At 67.4% G+C, this 19,834-nt stretch overlaps 3 protein-coding genes across 6 annotated transcripts; 2 read left to right on the top strand and 1 right to left on the bottom strand.

Moving 5' to 3' along the window:
• The first annotated feature begins 4,702 nt into the window (after positions 1-4,702).
• Positions 4,703-8,155, top strand: SP7 (Sp7 transcription factor). Its single transcript, XM_036399976.2, has 2 exons — positions 4,703-4,835; positions 6,767-8,155. The coding sequence occupies exon 2, from the start codon at positions 6,848-6,850 to the stop codon at positions 7,829-7,831; it is 984 nt and encodes a 327-aa protein (XP_036255869.1). The 5' UTR covers positions 4,703-4,835; positions 6,767-6,847; the 3' UTR covers positions 7,832-8,155.
• Positions 8,156-10,167: 2,012 nt separating this feature from the next.
• Positions 10,168-16,157, top strand: AAAS (aladin WD repeat nucleoporin). 4 transcript variants are annotated; one of them, XM_036399990.2, is made up of 17 exons: positions 10,168-10,337; positions 10,506-10,641; positions 10,896-11,023; positions 11,126-11,181; positions 11,303-11,394; positions 11,674-11,720; positions 12,119-12,217; positions 12,753-12,896; positions 13,017-13,137; positions 13,299-13,423; positions 13,627-13,687; positions 14,097-14,187; positions 14,565-14,658; positions 14,769-14,836; positions 14,940-15,021; positions 15,415-15,499; positions 15,833-16,157. In XM_036399990.2, exons 2-17 carry the CDS (start codon positions 10,519-10,521, stop codon positions 15,965-15,967), a joined length of 1,551 nt encoding a protein of 516 aa, XP_036255883.1. In that variant the 5' UTR covers positions 10,168-10,337; positions 10,506-10,518; the 3' UTR covers positions 15,968-16,157. The 4 variants fall into 4 exon arrangements, with proteins under 4 accessions (XP_036255883.1, XP_054373708.1, XP_036255882.1 ...); XM_054517733.1 differs by lacking the exon at positions 10,168-10,337 and having other exon boundaries at positions 10,449-10,641; positions 15,833-16,001; positions 16,044-16,157; XM_036399989.2 differs by lacking the exon at positions 10,168-10,337 and having other exon boundaries at positions 10,449-10,641.
• Positions 16,158-17,398: 1,241 nt separating this feature from the next.
• MYG1 (MYG1 exonuclease) lies at positions 17,399-19,734 on the bottom strand. Its single transcript, XM_036399994.2, has 7 exons — positions 19,540-19,734; positions 19,147-19,259; positions 18,922-19,081; positions 18,572-18,721; positions 18,333-18,455; positions 17,947-18,128; positions 17,399-17,869 (listed from the first exon to the last, which is right to left on the bottom strand). Exons 1-7 carry the CDS (start codon positions 19,717-19,719, stop codon positions 17,689-17,691), a joined length of 1,089 nt encoding a protein of 362 aa, XP_036255887.1. The 5' UTR covers positions 19,720-19,734; the 3' UTR covers positions 17,399-17,688.
• Between the last annotated feature and the right edge of the window lie 100 nt (positions 19,735-19,834).

The following is a 19,834-nucleotide window of genomic DNA, read 5'->3' on the forward strand; positions in this document are numbered from 1 at the left end:
CGAACGGGGACCGCGGCCAGCGACACTCCAGGGAAGGGACAGCAACGGACACGCAGTGGCGTTCGTTTCGCTTTCCAGCATCAGAACCGCACCCCCGTCCGTGACCCTCCCCTTTCCCGGTGTTTTCGGCCCAATTCCCGCCCCACAGCCCGGGAAGGCCCCGCGGCCTCGCCCCCGCACCCGATGAGGCTTGGGGACAGCCTGTCCCTGTTCTGTCCCCATCCTGTCCCTGTCCTGACCCTGCCCTGTCCCCCCCGTCCTTGTCCTGCTCCCTCTAGACCCTTGGGGTCTCTCAGTGTCCCCTTGTCACCTGCAGTGGTGGCACCTGGGGGCAAAAGGGCCCAGCAGGCCCTGCCCCAGGGCTAGGGGACACCGGGAGTGTCCTGGTCCTGTCACCGCCCTGAGCCCCGGGGTCTGCGCTGGGCTGGGCAGGTCGAGGGGGGCACGGCAGGACCTGCCCCCGTTAGACCCCCCCGTTTAAGCCCCCTCACCCCGTTAGTCCCAGCAGGGTCCTTGTCCCCTCCAGTGACCCCCACCATCAGCACCCAAAGCCCCATCAGGACTCCCCCAATTAACACCCCCAATTAACCTCTCATTTCCCCCTACGAGACCTCCCCCAATTAACCCCTTACTGTCCATGAGGTCGTGTGGGACCCCTCCTCAGTGTCCCCGGGCGCCCCCCGGTGGTCGCGGCCGGGCGGTGCCACTCCCGGGCCCGCGGCTTTGCTGCCGCCTGGCGGGGGCGCCACGGCGGGACCCGGGCACCGATGGCACCGACTGTCACTGACAGTGTCACCGACAGTGTCACCGACAGTGTCCTGTCACCCGCCACGGCGGGACCCGGGCACCGACTGTCACGACAGTGTCCTGTCTCCCTGCCACGGCGGGACCCTGTCACCAGTCCTGCCCTGGCACTAACACTGTCACCGACCCTGTCCTGCCCCCAAAAGTGTCCCTAGCAGTGTCCCCAGTCCTGTCTTGTCCCCAACAGTATCTCCTAAGCCGCCCTGTCCTGTCCCAATAGTGCCCCCATCCCTGCCCTGTTCTGTCCCCAACCCTGTCCTCAACCGTGTCCTGTCCCTGGGGTGCTCACATCAGGGTGTTGTCCTGTCCCGTGTCCCCAGCTCTGTCACTGTCCCTGCTCCCTCTGCTGCTGTCCCCAAGCCTGTCCTGCCCCCATCCATGTTCCTGTCCCCACCTCCCAGTGGGGACACGGGACAGGGACAGAGGAACCCTCAGCCTTGGACTGGGGGCAAACCGGGAGCGCTGGGGCGAGCTGGGGGGGGAGGCAGCCTGGGGTGCCCCACCCCCGCTGCCACCCCCCGATTGTCCCTCTGGGTCCCTCCCCCGGCAGGTCGCGGCCGCGGAGGAATCAGGGCGACGCCGGGCGACTCCCAGCAATTTTGGGTTGGGAACCGCAGAAATGCAGCGCGGCGCGAGCCAGGGCGGACCGGCCCGGGGACAGCGGCGGGCGGGGGGTCCGGGGGGGGTCACAGGGCCCGGGGGGACCCTGGCAGCTTTTGGTGGGGAGGGGGGTCCCAGGACAATTTGCGGTGGTCCCTGGGCTTGGGGGGCACGTGGGGTACCCCAGATTTGCATGAGGGGGGTCTTTGGCAGTTTGGAGGGGACACGGGGCACGGTGGCAGCTTGGGGGGGTCGTTCAGCAGCCGGAGGGGGGGTCGGGCCCCCGGAGGAGGTGGTCGGGCCCCGGTGCCGCCCCCGCCGCTGCCGCTGCCGCCGCTCTGATGTGGCTGCGGCACCGCAGCGCAATGGGAGCCACATGGCGGGGGGGACACGGGGGGAACACGGACCACCCTGTCCCCCAGCGGTCACCTCTGTCCCCCCACGGCCCCCCGTGTCCCCCCAGGGGCACCGCTGTCCCGCGGGCTCTGTCCGGCCGGCCCAGGGTCCATCTGTCCCCGCCGGGGTCCGTCCGGTCTCGCTGCCCGTGTGCCCCCCCGGGCCCCGCGGTTATTTCCAGGGATAATTCCGGGATAATTAAAGGGTGGGAGGAAACACCGGGGCCGTGGGCGCAGCTCAGCCCTGGGGCCACCCTGGCCTGGCTTCCCCGTGGGTGGGAAGCCCCCAGCCCCATTCCGGGTGCCCCTGCGTCCCTGCAGGTCCCTGGCTCCCATCCGCCCCCGTGTCCCCACACGTCCCCCGGCTCCTCCTGCCCCGCGGACCCTCCCTGTCCCCCACCTTGGTGGGGGGATCTCTGTGATGCTGGGGGGGCTCCGAACATCGGTGGATGGTGCTGGGGGGGAGCTCAGCCCCGTTCCGAGCCCTCGGAGCCTCCCCCGGCCCCCCCGGTCCCGCGGGGCCCGTGGGCGGCCGTGGCCGGCGCACCCAGCGCGGGGGCTGCGCTATTTCGGGCCCTCCGACCGCAAGGGAAACATCCGGGGGCCGGAGAGGGCGGGCGGGGCCGGGCCAGGCCGGGCCGGGGGGGACACGGGGGGACACCGCGCCAGGTGAGGGCTTGGGGGCGCGGGGGTCACCCCGGGCCGGTTCCGCTTCCTCCCCCGAGCCCGAGGGGCTGCGGTGCCGCCGCCGTCACTGCGGGGATCGTGGGGACAGCACTGCCGGGACCTCCGCGCTGGGCAGGAGGCGTTCCTGGCCCTGGGAACCGGCGTGGGGACAGGGACACCTCCAGCCCTGCAGCCTCTGTCGTGCTGAGACCCCCCGGACTCATCTCAGGGGGCTGAGACCCCCCAAACTCGTGTCATGGAGGGGCTGAGATTGCCCCAGATTTGGGACAGCGGGGCTGAGCCCCCTCAGATTCGTGTCAGTTCCTGAGCAGGCTGATGGATGGGGTGAATGAGGCAGAGGAGGGACGGAGAGATGAGAAGAGGGATGGAGAGGAGGACGGAGGGAGGGATGGACGGACGGACGGACGGACGGTGGCTGGCCGGCTGCCCGGGGACAGAGCCCCCCGGGGACGGAGCCCCCCCGCTCCGTGTCCCCCCCGCGCTGGCGAGGTCCCGGCGTCCGGCCGGGTATAAATACCGGGTAATTGCGGGGGCCCGGCGCGGCCGCGGGGCCGTGGGCGGCCGAGCCCGGCGCCGCCCTGTAATCAGCCCCCGCCGCCGCCCCCCCGCGCGCCCGCCGCGCTTTGAAGGGTCCCGGGGCACACGGGGGGGGTCCCCACCGCCCCCGAGCCGGGGAGAGACCCCCGCCCCAACCGACACCCCCGGCCCAGCCCGGCCGCTCGGGCAGCGCCAGGACCCCCAGCGAGCCGGAGCTGGTGGGAGTGAAACCCCCCAAAAATCCATGGGGTGCCCCCCCAGCCCACGCCGGGCTGGCTGAGGAGGAGGAGGAGGAGGAGGAGGAGAGGAGGAGGGCTGGAGTGGCCGTCCCAGTTTGCTCCCAGTTTGTGGGCAGTGGAAGCCCCAGCGAGGGGGGGCCGGTGGTTGTGGCCCTCGGCGGCGCCGGCGGCTGCGGAGCGGAAAGCCCTGACTCAGGGCTGGGAAAGGGCCCCGCTGGCTCCGGCCGGCCCCGCCGGGGGAAACGGCGAGGGGGGAAGCGAGGAGAACACGGGAACGATGGGGGAGTAAAACAACGAAAAAAAGGGAGGGGAGCGGAGGGGGGTAAAAGAGCAGTTGGAACAATTCCTTCATGCGGGGAAACTGAGGCACAGGGGGGTCCCCAGCCCCATCGCCAGAGCCACGTGTGTCCCTGTCCCCCTGCACATGTCCCCTGTCCCTGTCCCTAGCTCTGTTCCTTCAGAACCCAGCTCTGACCCCCATCCCTGGTCCCTCCAGCCCCATCCCCGCTCCATTCCCAGCTCCTGTCCCCATCCCCACACCTCTGACCCCATTCCTGAAGCTCCAGCCCACGTCCCTCTCATCCCCATCAGTTGTCCCCTCCTGCACCGTCCCCATCTCAGCACCATCCTGGCACCTTCTGGGGTCACGAGCCTCTGGGCGCCCCAGCTGTCCCGTCCTCCTTTGTCCCTTTGTCCCCCTTCCCCTCTCCATCCATCTATTCCTTTTTTCCTTCTCTCCTCTCCATCCCTTTCCCTATTCATCCCCTTCCCCTTCTCAGCCCCTTCCTCCTCCTTTTCCTGCTGTCCATCCCTTTCCCCCCTCTTTCTCCTTTCCCTTCCCCTTTCCCTCCTCTTATTTCCTCTCTCTTCTCCTTTCCTTTTCCCTCCTTTCCCTCTCCCCACTCTTCTCTTTCCTTTTCCCCACACTGGTCCCTGTCCCCTCTCTCCCCTCCTTCTTCCAGCTCTCAGCCTCCTCATCTTCCTCCCTTCCTAACTTTTTCTTTAATTTTTCTTCCATTTCCTTATTTAATTTTCTTTCCTCTTCCCTCCCTTTTAATTTCCTTTTTAGCTTTTAATTTCCCCTTTCCTCTCTTTTCCTTTCTTCATCTCTTTTCTTTCTCTCCTTTTCTCTCTAACTTATTTCCCTCTTCCAATTCCTCGTTCTTTTCCCCCATTCCCTTCTTCCCCCCCCCCTTTCTCTTCTCTCCCCTTTTCTCTTTCTTTTCCCCTCTCTCATCTTTTCCTTCCTCCTTTCCTTTTCCTCTTCCCCATCCCCTGCCCCCTCGCCGCGGTCCCCCGGCCCCCCCGGTTGGGGGCGGTTCGGGGCCGGGCTCCCGCTCCCGGCCCCGGTCCCGGCCCGGCCCAGCCCCGCCGCAGCGGCACAGCGGGGCGGGCGGCGGCCGCGGCGCTCCGTCCCTCCCTGTCCCTCCCTCTCCGTCCGTCCCTCCCTCCGCAGCGAGCCCCGGCATCCCGGGACACCGGCATCCCGGGACAGCGGCACACCGCGACAGCGGCACACCGCGACAGCGCGACAGCGGCGCCCCCGCGGGCAGGACCCACCCCCGGCATCCCGGTAAGGACCCCCGGGACCCTTCGGGATGGGGGACACTGCCCCGGGACCGGGACCCGGGAGAGAGGAACATGGGGTGCGGGATCCCCCCGAGGGACAGGGACACTTTGGGATGGGGGATCCCCCTCGAGGGGCAGGGACACTTGGGATGGGGGATCCCCCTTTGGGATGGGGATCCCTGCTCTGGGACAGGGACCCTTTGGGATGGGGGATCTCCTCGAGGGAGAGGGGCACTTTGGGATGGGGGATCTCCCTTTGGGATGGGGGGGGACAGGGACCCTTTAGGATGGGGGATCCTTGCTCTGGGTTGGAGGATCCCTGCTCTGGGACAGGGACCCCGGGATTTGGGACCCAGGGAGTGGCAGAGTCGCTCCAGGGTGGGGGAGGCCCCTGGGATATGGGAACCCCCCAAGGACAGGGACCTGTGTGGGCCCTGAGCATCCCCCTGTGGTCCCTGTGCCGGGGGACACGCGTGTCCCCTGCCCCAGCAGGGACTGCCCTGCCATCCCCAGAGGAGCAACAGGGACAGGGGATGGTGACGAGTGCCACTGTCACCCTGAGCTGTCCCTCTGGCTGGGGACAGCACCACTGCACAGGAGCCAGGCCCAGGTGTCCTTGGGCTCAGGGGACAGGGGGTGGCACTGACAGGGTGGGGGAAACTGAAGCAAGGGCTGTGGGGACACTTGGCGCTAGGGACCGGGGACTGGGGACCAGGAATGGGGTTTGGGGATTGGGACTGGGGACAAGGACTGGGTTTGGGGACCAAGAAACTGCGGAGTTAAGGGACCAGGCACTGGGGGACAAGGGGACAGGGAATGGGGAACTGGAACTGAGCATCAAGAACTGGACACTGGTGGTCAGTGACAAGAGACTGGGAATTTGGGACCCAGAATTTGGGACTGGAGACCCCCAGAGCAGGGGCCGGACCCCTCCCCAGGCCGGGAGGGGACATGGGAGGGGTCAAGATCCCCACGCCAGCCACAAAAGGACTGTCACCCTCGTGCCGTGCTCAGCCCGCAGCTCCCGGGGCTCCTTCCCTGCTCCTTAATTTCCCGGCGCAAGCGGAGCTGATTTATGGGAGTTTGACACTATTTTAAGCGTGCGCCTCCGTTTGCCGCTCGCCCTGGTTTTAATTACCTCGGCTCTCGCGGCAGGGCAGCGTTCCCGGGGCACAGGCCTGGCCCTTGTTATCCTTGGAAAACCGGGAGCGCGCTTGTGGCCACGGCCGGGGCCGGCGTAAAAATAGGCGCAAAAACCACGGAAAAAAAAGAAAAAAAAAAGGGGGGGGGCGAGGGTGGAACACCCTAAAAAAACTCCCAAACAAACAAAAAAGCTAAAGTGGAAATGCACCAAAGTGGGTGAAGAGATTAATTTAAAATAAAATAATTAAAATAAAGGGAATGGCGGGGGTGATGGGGGTGAGGGCCGGCTCACGACACCCCGGGCCAGCCCGCGCAGCTGAAAGCCATGACGGGTATAAAAGCAGAGGAAGTCACCCGGGGAGGGGGAGGCCACAGCATAATTCGATTAAAAAGCCATAAAGGCAGAAGGAGCCGAGATTGGGGGTGGGGGGAGGCCCTGGCACCAGCACAACCCCACAGCAGCCCCCGCAGAAGCCCCTTTGGGGGGGATGCTGGGCTGGGGGGTGATGGGGTGGCCCCAACTCTATGGGGGGAAACTGAGGCACAGGGGATTGGGAGCATTGGGGGTGGTGGGAACTGTGGGAGTGGGGCGTGCTCTGGATGTCCCAGCGGGACTGACACCCCAATTGGGCTGACACCCCAACTGGGCTGACACCTCAATACAGCTGACACCCCAATTGGGCTGACACCCCAATACAGCTGACATCCCAACTGGGCTGACCCCAAGGACGGGTCACCCCGTGGCACACGGTGCCCCTCGGAACCCTCAAGGTCTGTTCCCCTTTTCCACAGGCTGCCAAGTGCCATGGAAGCGAGCCCCCGCTGACATCGCCCCCCACTCCTCGGGGCGCCGCCGCCGCCACAGCCACAGCCATGGGTGACTCCTACACCGCCGCCTTCCCCAGCGCCCCGGGGCTGCTGTCGCCGTCCGCCAGCCCCCAGGCCTCCCCCGGCCCCTACGGCCCCGACTACGGCCCCTTCGGGCACCCTTTCCCCGCGCCCTCGGGCGCCCAGGAGGTGCTGGGGGCCCCGGTGGTGGTGGCGGCCAAGGGCCACCCCCCGGGCGAGTGCCTGCCCGGCGTGTACCCCTCGCTGGAGATGCCGCACCCCTACGGCTCCTGGTACAAGGGCGGCATCGGCGGGGGGCTGCCGGGGGGCTCCGGGCCCGCCGCCCCGTCCTGGTGGGATGTGCACCCCAACGGGGGCTGGCTGGGGGGGCCGGCGGGCGCCGAGGGGCTGCAGGGCTCGCTGCAGGGCCAGCCCGCCCTCAGCCCCCCTCTGCCCACCTACGGCTCCGATTTCGGCGCTCTGAACCCCCCTCCTTACACCAACGCCCCCGCGGCGCCCCCCGCCCCCAAACCCGCGCCGGGCGAGGCCCCGAAGGGTCCCCGGGGCGGCTCCTTGGGGGGACGCCCGGCGTGCGATTGTCCCAACTGCCAGGAGCTGGAGCGGCTCGGGGGCCCGGCGGGGTCGCGGCGGAAGCCGGTGCACAGCTGCCACATCCCGGGCTGCGGCAAGGTGTACGGCAAAGCCTCGCACCTGAAGGCGCACCTGCGCTGGCACACGGGCGAGCGGCCCTTCGTGTGCAACTGGCTCTTCTGCGGGAAGCGCTTCACCCGCTCCGACGAGCTGGAGCGCCACGTCCGGACCCACACGCGCGAGAAGAAGTTCACCTGCCTGCTGTGCAGCAAGCGCTTCACCCGCAGCGACCACCTCAGCAAGCACCAGAAGACCCACGCCGACCCCGGCCCCCCCAAGCCGCCCCCCGGCGCCGAGCAGCCCCCCGCGTCCCCCCGGCCCGCCTCGCCCGCCAAGGACGGCGGCAGCCCCGAGGCCGGCAGTTTGTTGGAGATTTGAGCCTTTCCGCCTTCATCTTCCTCCTCCTCCTCCTCCTCGCCGCTGGGGATATTTATTACGGGGTGCTGTTCCCCCCAAAGCCCCCTTCCCCTCAGTTCCCCAGCTCCTCGTTAGCCATTCTAATTTATGTCTTAAATTATGGGGGGGCTCTCCGAGCGCTCTGGGGCTCACGGGGGGGTGTCAAGGTGAGACCCACCCCCCTCTGTTTTCCCTTCCACCTCCCCCAGCCCTTCTTGCCCCCAGCCCTCGCCTCGCCCCCCGCACTCAGGGACAGGGTTTGCCCCCTCCCCCGGCCTGGTTCATCAGTGCTCATGTAACGTGTCCCCCCCCCGCCTTTTTTTAGCTGCCTGCCCCTCCTGCCCCCTGGAAAAAAAAGCAATAAAAGGATTGAGAGTGGAGCCGGGCCCCCTTTTGCGGCTGAGGCCGGGCGGCTTCATCACAGGGATGTGCTCGGCTGCCCCCTCCCTGCAGGGCTCCAGGGGAAACTGAGGCACGGGGGGGACACAGGCCTGCTCAGGGTCGCTGTGTCCCCCTTCTCTGGGGGTGGCAGGAGTGCCACATCCTGTGCCTCTCCCCGTGTCCAGGACCCTGTCCCCGTGTCCCTCCTCATGTCCCCAGCCTCAGGTACAGCCAGGGGACAGCCAGGGGGCCCTGGCAGGATTGTCCCCTGCCAGCCTCACCCTGCCCACGCGTGTCCCCAGCAGCCGTGTCCCCACTCCCAGGGACATGGTGTGCAGGGGAACACGCGTGTGCACAGCCCCGTGCCTCAGTTTCCCCCCGGCCACATCCCTGGGCCCACGTGGCAGCACCGGGCACGCGGCGGGGCCACGTGTCCCCGAGGACACCCCAATTTTGGGCGCTGTGGGCTGGCGGGGACCACACTGCGCTCCCCCTCCCCCTGCCCTGGGCTCCCGCCAGCCCTTTGATGCACTCAGCCCTGGTTTGGGGCTTTTCCTGAAAAAAAAAACCAAAAAGCCACGGAAAAAGGCAACAGGAGGCGGAAACGAACTCCAGTGCCAGCACGGAGCGGGGGGGCAGCTGCTGGCACCCAGGGTCCCGCGGGGGGACAGGGACAGGGACAGGGACAGGGGTGGCAGCAGGTCCCGTGCCAGCCCCGGGTGAGTCACGGTGGCCACGGGCTGGCCAGGACCCAGCTGTCCCCAGGGAAAGGGGGACACAGGGTGGGGAAACTGAGGCACGGAGGCGGCAATGGAGCGGCCGGAGCTCAGCGCCACCACCCAGAGCTGTCCCCAGGGTGGCTCCCGGGGGGATTTAGAGTGGCAGCGCTACCTCTCCATGTAGCCCCCCAAGCCTCGACCCAAATTCGCCGATTTCGGGGTTTCCCCCAGAACTCCAGCCCTGCTCGCCGTGGGTGGGCCAGTGCCAAGCAGGGCAGGGAGCCTCGTCCCGGAGCCAAACCCCGGCCCGGCGGCCACCGAGGGCTCGACCGCCCGGAGCCTCCCAAACCACAGAGCCCAACCCCATCCAGAGACCCCCCCAACCCCACCGGGGACCCCCCCTCCGCCACCACCGCCTTTTTTCCTGTCTCGCTGCCCCATCAGCCGCATTTGGGGGGGTCCGAGGGACGCCACGAGGCCACGCCAGCCCTGCGGTGGCTCTGATGTCGGCGCCATCCCAAATCGTCGTCTCCTATCGAACCCCGCTCGCTCCGTAACGGGCGAGGAATGTGGGGCCCCCCGCCGCAGCTCCCCCCGCCGCCTTTATTTAATATCCTGAGAAAATTAAAATAACTCTTGCGGCCGCTAAGGAAAACACGGGGATAAACACGAGAAAAGCGGGAGCCCCGGGAGAGGGGCTGGGAGCGAGCCAAGGGGGGCACGCGGCGGGAGCGGCACCCAGGGAACACGGGGAGAACGGACACGGGCGCCCGCGAGAGGGGACACCGGGAGAGGGGGCACCGAGGACACGGCAGCGCAGGACACCGGGATGCCGCGGGAGCCCAAGAGGGGTCCGGGATCAGGGGTGCCCGCGGGACACGGGGTGCGGGACACGGGAAGTGCCCCGGGGGGGGTCCGGGTCCGGGTCCGGGTCCGGGTCCGGGTCCGGGTCCGGGTCCGGTCCCGCTCCCGCTCCCGCTCCCGCTCCCGCTCCCGCTCCCGCTCCCGGTCCCGGTCCCGGTCCCGGTCCCAGCGCAGCCCCGCTCGGCCACCACGTGACACGTCGACCGCACACGCCCCTCGCCCCGCCCCCAAGGGAGGCCCCGCCTTTCTTAAAGGGGCAACGACAGTAACAAGTGGCCCCATTTTAATCAATCCTCGTTACAACCGGAGAGCCACTAAGTCACGGGTGGAGCGCGGCTGTGCAGGGGGCGCTGATATTCTCTCTCCTCCGCGGAGGAAAATCGTGGAGCGTGACGTTGTCCTTCAGCGAGGACTCCGCGTATTTCCCACGCGAGCCGCGGCCCTTTTAATTCTCCTCCCACACGCGCCCGGAGCCGCGAGGGCGGCGCGCGGCAGCGATTGGCGCGAAGCGGGAGCGGGAAGGGGTGAGAGGAGCCAAGATGGCGGCGCCCGGGGCTGAGGGCGGGGAGCGGGGGGGCACCGGGGATTGTGAGCGGGTGAGGGGCGGGGGGAGGGTCTCTGGCCTGGAGCCGGCGCATCCTGAGGGCAGCGGCGGTTTCAGCTGTCGCCCCCCGGTCCGGGCTCGCCCTCAGGCTCGGCGCCGCCATGTGCTCCCTCGGGCTGTTCCCGCCGCCGCCTCCCCCTGGGGATGTCACCCTGTACGAACTCAACAACGCCCTGGTCTGCGGCCGCCTCAGCGAGCAGCTCCCGCTGGCCTTCCAGAGCCAGGTGAGACCCTCGGCCCAGGTGGGCCCTCCTCGCTCCAGAGCCGTGCCAGCCCCCTCCAGCCTTGGGACTGCCACATTCCTCCCCCTCAGCTGTGGCTGCAGCTCTGTCCCCTCTGCTGGGGTCTCTCCAGGCACCCTCAGGCTGCTCCTTCGCTCCTTGTGGCCCTGCTTTCCTCCCATCGCCGTTTGCCCGCTGCCCTGGGGGGGTCCCTTTGTTCCCGGGGGCTCAGGGGTCTCAGGGAAGCTCTGCTGCAGGTTCCCGACCTGCCCGTGCTGACCCTGCCCAAGGAGCCCCTCAAGGCCCACGGCCGCCTGGAGCCCAGCGCCCGCCCGCCCTTCATCCACCACCGCGAGTCCCTCTGGAAGCGCTGCCTCAGCGCCTGGTGAGTGCCCCGCTGGCCCCAAAGAGCCCAACCTGGCCCCAAAGAGCCCAGCCTGGCCCCAGGACGGGCAGGGGCCGGGCAGTGACCCCGCTCTCGCTGCAGGCGTGATGCCGGGCTCTGCGGGCTGCTTCGGGAGCTGGCCAGCGCCGAGGAGGAGGGTGAGTTTGGGCTGCCCAGCGATCTCTGGTCTCACTGTGATGCTTTGGCTGGGCCCTGCTGTCCCTGCCCTGTCCCCCGTGGTGCTGCAGGGACGCTGAGGGTCCCTTTGCCCTTTGCCAGGGCTGCAGTGGCTGCGGACGGGCTCGAGCCACGCGCTGGCCGTGTGCCGCTGGCTGTCCTCGCTGCACGGATCCCTGTTCCCACACCTGTCCGTGAGTCATTCCGGCTGCTCCCTGCTGCTGCCGGAGCCGGGGCAAGGGGAGCAGCCATTTGGGGTGGGGGGTGGTCCCTTCCCTGCTAAACCCCCCCCAAAATGCTCCTCCTGATGATGCCCAGCTCCAGACACTGCTCCTTCCTCCACGGGTGGAAAATGGACACTGGGAAGGTGTTTGGTGCTCCAAGAGGGGCCCTGAATCCCAGTGGGGGAGAGGGAGAAAGGGCTGGGAACTGGGGGTCCCTGCTGCCAGCTCAGTGTGATCCTGTCCCTGCAGCTGACCAGTGAGGACATGATCGCAGCCTTCTCCCAGGCCGTGGACTGGTGAGTCCTGGGTGTCCCAAAGTCACCGTGCCGGGGTCTGGGACCCCCCCGGGGTGGGAGTACAAGGACAGGATGGCCCCGTTTGGGTGGGCTCAGCCATTAAAGGCAGGTATTGCCCCACTGGCTCTGGCTGCCCTGCTTTGTGTGCCCTGGTTGGAGAGAGACCAAGGTTAAAGGAGATGAGAGCCTGGAAAATTCCTTCCAATTCCAACCCCAGGCTGTGGTCACCAACCCCTCAGCAGAGCCCTGTGAATAATTCCAGAAACAGGGAATTCCTCAAAGAAAACGGTCCTGTTGGGCAGCAAAAAAAAAGTTTTTATTTCTCTGGGGACTCTGAACAGGGTCTTTGCCAGCCCAGGGGGTGCGGGGGGTCTCACCCTGCCCTGTGCCCCCTCCAGGGCCGGCTGCACCGTCAGGGCCTTTGCCTGGCACCCCCACACCAACAAATTCGCTGTGGCTCTTCTGGACGATTCCATCCGTGTCTACAACTCCAACAGGTGGGGCTTTGGGATCTGGGCAGCCTGGGGTGGGCACTGCCCTGGGCCCGCTGCCTGTGGCCTCCTCGCCCACCTGGGCACACCTGGGTTCAGCCCTCCCTGTTCCTTCCCTGCTCTCCTTGAGCCTCAAGAGCTTTGCCTTTCCTTTCCCTGTACCTCTGGGGACATCTTGGGGGTCACCCAGGCCTGGGGGTGGTGACAGAGCGGGGGGACACGGGCTGAGTGTCCTCTGTCCCCCAGGTCTCCCTGCTCCCCCAGGGAATGCCAGTCCCTGCTCAGGAGAAGACTCTGCCGGCTGCTCCTGCAGCCCCCCCAGGTGTCCCCAAGCTGGGCCCTGTCCGCATTGGGGACACCTCGGCTCAGTCACACCAGGTGTGCCCTGGCTCACCTGGCTGGGACCCCCTGTCCCCTCCCCGGCAGGGCACAGCCCCTCCCCACCCTGCTGTCCCCCCTCACTGCACTCGGGGCTGGCGGGGGACACTGGCTGCACCGGGGCTCTGTGCCCCACAGCGGTGCCACTGTCCCCTCCCCACAGTGCCACCGTGCCCTCGCTGAAGCACCGCCTGCAGAGGAACGTGGCTGCCATGGCCTGGAAGCCGCTCTGTGCCTCCATCCTGGCCGTGGCCTGCCAGAGCTGTGTCCTTGTGTGGCACCTGGACCCCACCTCCCTCTCCACCAGGTGACAGCTCCCACCTTCCCTCCCCGGCCATTGTCACCCCGTTGGGGCTGGCTTTGGGGCAGCGCCACCATCCTGCCAGCAAATCCTGAATCCCGGTGACTCCTCCCTCGTCCTGTGCAGGCCATCATCAGGCTGTGCCCAGGTGCTGTCCTGCCCCGGGCACAGCCCTGTCACCAGCCTGGCCTGGGCGCCCAGCGGGGAGCGGCTGCTGTCGGCGTCACCCGTGGACACGGCCATGCTGGTGAGGACCCTCTGGGGACACCCTGGGACACCCCTGGGACACCCCTGGGACACTCGGGCAGTGCTGCCCCAGAGGCAGCTCTGGGATGTCACCTGGACCTGAAATGTTCCCTCTGTGTCCCCTAATCCTGGTGTCACCGTTGTCCCCTGTGTCCCCTCCAGGTGTGGGACGTGTCCACCGAGACCTGTGTCCAGCTGCAGTGGTTTGGGGGTGGCGGTGTCACCTACTTGGCCTGGTCCCCCGATGGCAGCAAGGTGCTGGCAGCCACCCCCTCGGCCGTGTTCCGGTGAGCTCCTCATCCCCATCCTCATCCTCGCTCCAGAAAATCTGAATCCCAAACATCCCCCCTGCTCCTGCTCCTGTTCCTGCTGTGGGGGCAGAGTGGGGAATGGCTGGGGGACGGGGTTGGACACTGTGGATTCCCAGAGCAGCAGGATTGGGGTGGATTCCCGGAATTCTGCTCCCTAAAGCCTCCTGCATCTCCTGCAGGGTGTGGGAGGCCCAGATGTGGACCTGTGAGCGCTGGCCCACCATCAGGGGACGCTGCCAGGTAGGGTGGGATATTCCCCTCCCAGGGAATCATTTAGGCTGGAAAAGCCTTCTGGGACCACCCAGGCCAAGCCCTGGCACTGCCAAGGCCACCACTGACCCCTGTCCCCAAGTGCCACATCCACAGGGCTTTTAAATCCCTCCAGGAATGGGGACTCCACCCCTGCCTTGGGCAGCCAGCCGAAGAAATTGTGGAAATTTTCCCTGATTGTGTGGAAATCTTCCCAGTATCCAACCTGAACCTCTCCTGAGGTTTTGTCCCCTTGTCCCTTGGCTGTCCCCTCCCATCAGGGACTTGGGGAGTGAAAAGTTCCTCCTGAGCCTCCTCTTCTCCAGTCTGAGGCACTCCAGACAGGGTGGCACTGTCCCACAGACGGGTGACAGGGTGGCAGAACGACACTGTCCCCCAGACAGGGTGCTGGAGCCCCGACGGCAGCCGGCTGCTCTTCACCGTGCTGGGCGAGTCCGTCATCTACTCCTTGTCCTTCTCCGAGTACCGGGGTGAGTTTGTCCCACCTGGAGCTTCCCAGGGGCTGGGAGAGGGTTCCCAAACGACCCCACAGCTTTGGAGTGAGGAGCTGGGACACACAGGGGATGCATTGGGGTCTCCAAGCGCAGGATCTCTGGAATTCAGGTTTTTCCATCCCTCACGTTGCTCCTCAGTCACAGTTGTGGGGTCTTGAGGGGATTTCAGGGAGACTTCAGAGGCTCCAGAGCCAGCTAGGGGGTCCTGGTTGGGGGTCCTGGTGTTTGCTGTCCCTTGTCCTCCATCCCTGCCCCTCCTGGGACACCAGCCCAGCTGCTCTGAGAAAGAAATAAATGCATGATCACCTGGGGAATGCAGTGGGATTGACGAGGCGTGGGTTTGTCCCTTGCAGGGGAGATGCAGGGGCAGGTGGGAGGCTCCAAGACGGCCTCGATCGTGGCAGACCTGTCCGAGACCACCTTTGAGACCCTCTACGGGGAGGAGAGGTGGGTCCGGCTGAGGGCACAGGGGGGTCCCTGCTCCTCCCGGCAGCCACCCCTCGCTGCTGGGCACGGGGGGGTCTCTGCCCCCAATTTTGGGAGTTGTGCTGTTGCAGGATCGGAGGGGAGGTTCATTCCATGGCGTGGGACCCCACCGGGGAGAGGCTGGCTGTGATCATCAGAGGTCAGTGCTGCCCCGTTCCCTGCTTGGCCTGGGAGTGCTGCTGCTGCCCCGGGAGAAGGGACAGGGGGACAAGGGAGAGCCCTGGTGCTGCTGTCCCCCACAGGACACCCCGAGTGCGCGGGCAGCCAGCCGGCCGTGGCCGTGTTCCGCACCCGCAACAGCCCCGTCTTCGAGCTCCTGCCCTGGTCAGCGGGGGCTTGGGGGGTTTGGGTTCGCTGGGATGGGTTTGGGTTCTTTGCAAGGGGGTTTGGGTTCTTTGCAAGGGGGTTTGGGTTTGTTAGAGCAGCTTTCGGGTGGGTTTGGGTTCATTGGGATGGGTTTGGGTTCATTGCAAGGGGGTTTGGGTTTGTTAGAGGGTTTGGGTTTGTTAGAGCAGGTTTTGGGTGGGTTTGGGTTCATTGGGTTCCCCACCTCACCCCCTTGGCTTTGGGTTGTCCTTTCCCTGTGCATCCCCTTAGACCCCAGACACCCCCAGTTCCCTGGAATGTGCTGTTTCCCCCTCAGGCCCCAAACACCCTCTGGAATTCAGAATGTGCTGATTCCCAGCCCATAACCCTGCCCGTTCCCCCACCCCACAGCGGCTTCGTGCGGGGCGAGCGCGGAGCCCAGCCCCAGCTCATCTCCTTCCACCCATGCTTCCCTCAGGGCGCCCTCCTGACCGTGGTAAGTCCCTCCCGGGGCACTCCCAGTCCCAGGGGACACTGGTGGCACTGGGAAGGGGGCTGGGATCAGGGTGAGGCGTGGGGGGCTCCGGGGAGTGGAGGTTTAACCAGGCCAAGGGTTGGGTGCTGTGTGTTGGGGACAGAGGGGCTGGACCTTCCCTGATCCCTGGGAAGGGACCTGGAGGGACTTAGGGGCAGTGCTGGACATGAGCCAGGTGTCCCCAGGTGGCCAAAGAGTCTGGTGTCAGGTCACGGGCTGGGCTCCATCCCAAGGGGTTTTCCCCATTTCTGTGCTGTTTGGACACTGACCCCTGCCCCATGCTGTCCCCTGCAGTGCTGGTCCTCGGGGAGGATCTCCCACATCCCCTTCTTCTTCATCAGCGCCCTGGAGCCCCGTGGCAGCCCCCGCCGCAGCCCCGCGCCCGTGCTGGGCAGCGTCCGGGAGCAGCCGCTCTTCTCCGAGCTCTGAGAGGCTCCCAGGGGCTCCACAGGCACCCCAGAGCCTCCTCAGGGCCTCCTCGGGCACCCCAGAGCCTCCTCAGGGCCTCCTCGGGCACCCCAGGCTCCTGCTCAGCCTCCTCTCCCTGCAGGAGCCCCCCAGACCTGCTCAGGGTCTGGCATTGCTGGATCCTGCCCCAATTAAAGGTGGATTTTCTCTCCCTCTTGTCTTCTTTCATTACCCCCATGGGACTGGAAGATTTTTGGGGGTGAATTTGGGAGGTCCTCAGGGTCTGGAAGGGTTCTGGGGGCTCCAGAGTTGATTTTGGGGTCAGGAACAGCTTGGAGTGAACTCACAGAAGCTGTTGGTGTGATCCCACTGCAGCCCATGGGCCAGGGCTGCTCTTTTGGGATCAAAGAGCCCCGTTTTGGGGACAGGTGATGGCTGAAGGGGTTTGGGGTGGGTTTTGGCCACACACACAACCCCCAGCTTTGTCTTGAGGGTGAGCAAAGTGAATCAAACCCTCCAAAATGAACCAAACCCGCTGTGGGTCCCCAAATCCCAGCCTTGGGAGCCCCAGGGGAGCCCCCCGGCCCTGCAGGGTGGGGGCAGCAGCTGGGCCCCCCCGAGGGGATTAACGCTGCTGCTGCTGTGGGTGGCACAGGGAAATCCCGGGATTACAGACCCTTAATCCCAGGATTACACTGCCCTGGCAGGGAGGACTGGGACAGCACAAGGCCCCGGCTCCCCCCACCCCAACAGCCCCAGGCCCCCCAAAATCCTCCCCAGGGCAAGGGGGACACCCCTCCCTTCCTCCCCAGCATCCAGCCGCTTCCTGAGGCTGGGCAGGATCCAGGGGGCTCTGCCATGGCCCGGGCTCCGCACCCACCGCAGCTGCTGGGGCCAGCCCGGGGGGGCTTCACCCCCCGGGCCCGCCCGGTTGGCTCCCGGTGCCGCCGCTGAGCGGCTCCTCCTCCTCCTCGCGCCGCTCCCGGTGCGCCCCGCAGGGCAGGGCCCGCAGGTGCAGCCGCGTCTCCTCGCGGCTCCGCCGCACGAACCGGCGCACGCAGAGCAGGACCAGGCCCAGCCACCCGCCCAGGGCCACCAGCGCCGCCACGTCCGGGGCCCGCGCTGTCCCCGCCGCCCTCCCCAGCGTCTCGTTGTGGCCGCTGGGCGCGAGCGGCACCGGCGGAGCCCCCCCGGGGCACCGGGAACCGGCCCGGGGTTGCTGGGGCAGCCCCAGCAGCAGCAGCAGCAGCAGCAGCAGCCCGGCCGCCCGCATGGCCCTGCAAGGAGCGGGAGGGAGGGGACACCGTGACCCCCCCGCGGCTGTGACACGGTGCTGGTGACACGCAGGATCACAGCGGTGCCAGTGGGGGGGGCGGGTCACGGCCGTCCCTGAGTCACAGCACCCTCCCAGTGTCACACTCAGCCCCACCGGGACCCCTCGAACAGCGACTCCACTGGGCACACGCTGGTTTTTACTGGTGCTGGCAGCGCTTCTGTGCAGGGACATGACAGGAACGGGGTCAAACTCCCAAGAAATGGCGCCAAAACGCCTCCAGCTGGACTGGCACCCATCCAGCACGGGGGGTGGGTGCTCTGAGACCCCCGGGAGGGGCTGCTGCCCCCCCAGCACAGCCGATCCTTTGGAGAATCCAGGATCCAAGCGGGAAAGCTCCCTGCACATCCCTGGGACCCCACACTGGGCCAGGGGCTCCCTTTTGGGGTGACCCCGCTGGGGAGGGGGCTCACGTGCTCTCTGTGCCCCCCCCGAGCTCCAGCGCCCTCCGGGCCATCTCCAGGGCTCCCTCCCGGGTCCGGTTGCCCCCGATGAAGCCGCTGGCATGGACGAAGACGCAGCCGGGGATTCCGGCCAGCTCAGACAGCGCCTCGTCCCGGAGCCCCCGCCAGGCCTCGGGCAGGGGGAGCCTGGGGGGGACACGGGGCTTGAGAGAGACCCCAGCCACACCGGGGGCGCGGTGGCAGGGCCAGGGGAGGGGTCTCACCGGCTCTGGAAGCTGTGGGGGGCTGTGGGGACGCTCTGCACCCGCCACTGCCCACCCCGGTCCGGGAAGAGCACGAGCAGCAGCGGCCGGGGCAGGGCCAGCTCCCGCTCCAGCTGGAACAGGTGCTCCTTCCAGGGACAGCCGCCCTGGGACAGCTCCAGGACCTGCCCGCTGGCGTCCACCTGCAGGGGGGACACGCTGGGGACCCGGGGGTGACCCCCGACACCACCCTGGGCTCCGTGCCCCTCCCCGAGCCCTCCTGCAGGGGCCGTGCAGGATATGGGGTGCAGAGGCCCCCCAGGAGGCTTCTACAGAAGGGATTTGACCTCCCCACGCCCCAATTCTCCCCCAAAATCACAGATTCCCCCCAGCTGGCTCGGCCTTACCTCGAGGCGGCGCTGCACGGCCTCTTCCACCAGCGCCCGCGCCGGCAGCCAGGCCCGGTGGTAGAAATCCAGGCGCTGCAGGAACTCCGTGCCCACCAGCTCCATGGCCCTCCTGAACCCTGCCTGGGGACACGGGGGTCAGCGGTGTCCCCAAGCAGGCTGTCCCTGAGCACGATGTCCCCGAGCAGGCTGTCCCCAGGGCCTGTCCCTGAGCAGGCTGTCCCCAGGGGTGTCCCCACCTCGGTGTCCTGGTCGGGGTCATTCCAGCGGGGGTTCAGGTCCCCCACGCGGGCGCTCAGGGTGGTGCTCAGGGCGTAGCGCGGCTCCCCTGCTGCCGGCGCGATCCCGTTGTCCATGGCATCGATCTCCTCCACAAAGTTCTCGTACAGCTGGGGACAGCGAGGAGACAGAAACATGAGGAGCAGTGAGGGGACAGCAAGGGAGGACAGGAGGAACAGCAGAGCAAAGCCTGGCTGGAAGCACAACCCCCAGCAGCTGCCACAAACCGCTCCCCTTTCCCCACCGAGGACAAGCCCCGGGCAGAACCGTCACCCCGGCAGGGTGACAGACCCCCTAGCACCGCTGTCACCTTGTCATAGAGCGCTGAGACCACGGGCCCGTCCTCGGGCTGCCCCAGGAGCCCCGCCAGGATCTGCGCCCCGAAGTGGCAATAGACGAGCCCAGCGCTGCTCAGCTTGGTGCTCCAGGGCTTGTCCGGCCGCAGGCTCCGCATGGACTCCGTGAAGGACCTGCGGGGCCACGCGGTCACCGCGGGCACCCCCGGCGGTGCCGCTGTCCCCGGCGGGGGTCTCACCTCTGGTGGTGGTCGTAGCGGTGCCGCCCCGGGTCGTACTCGCCCCCCACGTCCACCACCACATCGCAGCCGGCCAGGCGCTGCGGGTCCCGCGTCCGCACGATCTCCGCGTCCTGCAGGGGACACCGCGTGAGGGTCCCCAGGGCCACCGGGACCCCCGGGAGCGGCTCCGGGTGACGAGGGACAGCGGGGACGGACCCCGAGGAAGGACCGGGGACACAAGGGGGACCCCCAGGTGGGACCGGGGGCAGAAGAGCGGCCGCTGGGTGGGCTCAAGTGTCCCCCAGATGGGACCGAGAGAAGAGCGACCCGGAGAAAGAGCCCCGGACCCGGCACCGCACGGTGCCCCCGTCCCGTTCATGCCCCGAGCCGGGTGCGCTGCCGGTGCCGTACCCGGTAGCGGGGCAGGAGGCGCAGCAGGAAACACGCCAGCGCCTCGTCGCAGTGGAAGGTGCCGTCGTGGGTGCCGATGCGGGGGGCGGGCTCGGGGTGCGGCCGCTTGTGCCCGGTGCCTGTCCCGGTGCCGGTGGCGGCCATGACCACGAGCCGGGCAGCGCGCGCGGCACCGCGCATGGCAACGGGGAGGCCACGCCCCCACAGGGCCACACCCCCTCATCCCAGGCACTTCCCGCCAATTTTGTCCCGCGCTTGCGCGGGATCAGCCCCGCCCCCAGCGAGTGCGCACGGC

This window comes from Molothrus ater, chromosome 30, assembly GCF_012460135.2.
Source record: "Molothrus ater isolate BHLD 08-10-18 breed brown headed cowbird chromosome 30, BPBGC_Mater_1.1, whole genome shotgun sequence".
In the NCBI taxonomy this organism is placed as follows: Eukaryota; Metazoa; Chordata; class Aves; order Passeriformes; family Icteridae; genus Molothrus; species Molothrus ater.

Excerpts from the sequence above, each read along its gene's own strand:
- AAAS (XM_036399990.2), top strand. The coding sequence starts at position 10,519 with ATGTGCTCCCTCGGGCTGTTCCCGCCGCCGCCTCCCCCTGGGGATGTC. Across the intron at positions 13,424-13,626 it reads ACCCCCTCGGCCGTGTTCCG|GGTGTGGGAGGCCCAGATGT; the intron begins GTGAGCTCCTCA and ends CATCTCCTGCAG. Across the intron at positions 15,500-15,832 it reads AGGGCGCCCTCCTGACCGTG|TGCTGGTCCTCGGGGAGGAT; the intron begins GTAAGTCCCTCC and ends TGTCCCCTGCAG.
- MYG1 (XM_036399994.2), bottom strand. The coding sequence starts at position 19,719 with ATGCGCGGTGCCGCGCGCGCTGCCCGGCTCGTGGTCATGGCCGCCACC. Across the intron at positions 19,260-19,539 it reads GCCTCCTGCCCCGCTACCGG|GACGCGGAGATCGTGCGGAC; the intron begins GTACGGCACCGG and ends TGTCCCCTGCAG. Across the intron at positions 18,456-18,571 it reads ACCCCGACCAGGACACCGAG|GCAGGGTTCAGGAGGGCCAT; the intron begins GTGGGGACACCC and ends CCGTGTCCCCAG.
- SP7 (XM_036399976.2), top strand. The coding sequence starts at position 6,848 with ATGGGTGACTCCTACACCGCCGCCTTCCCCAGCGCCCCGGGGCTGCTG.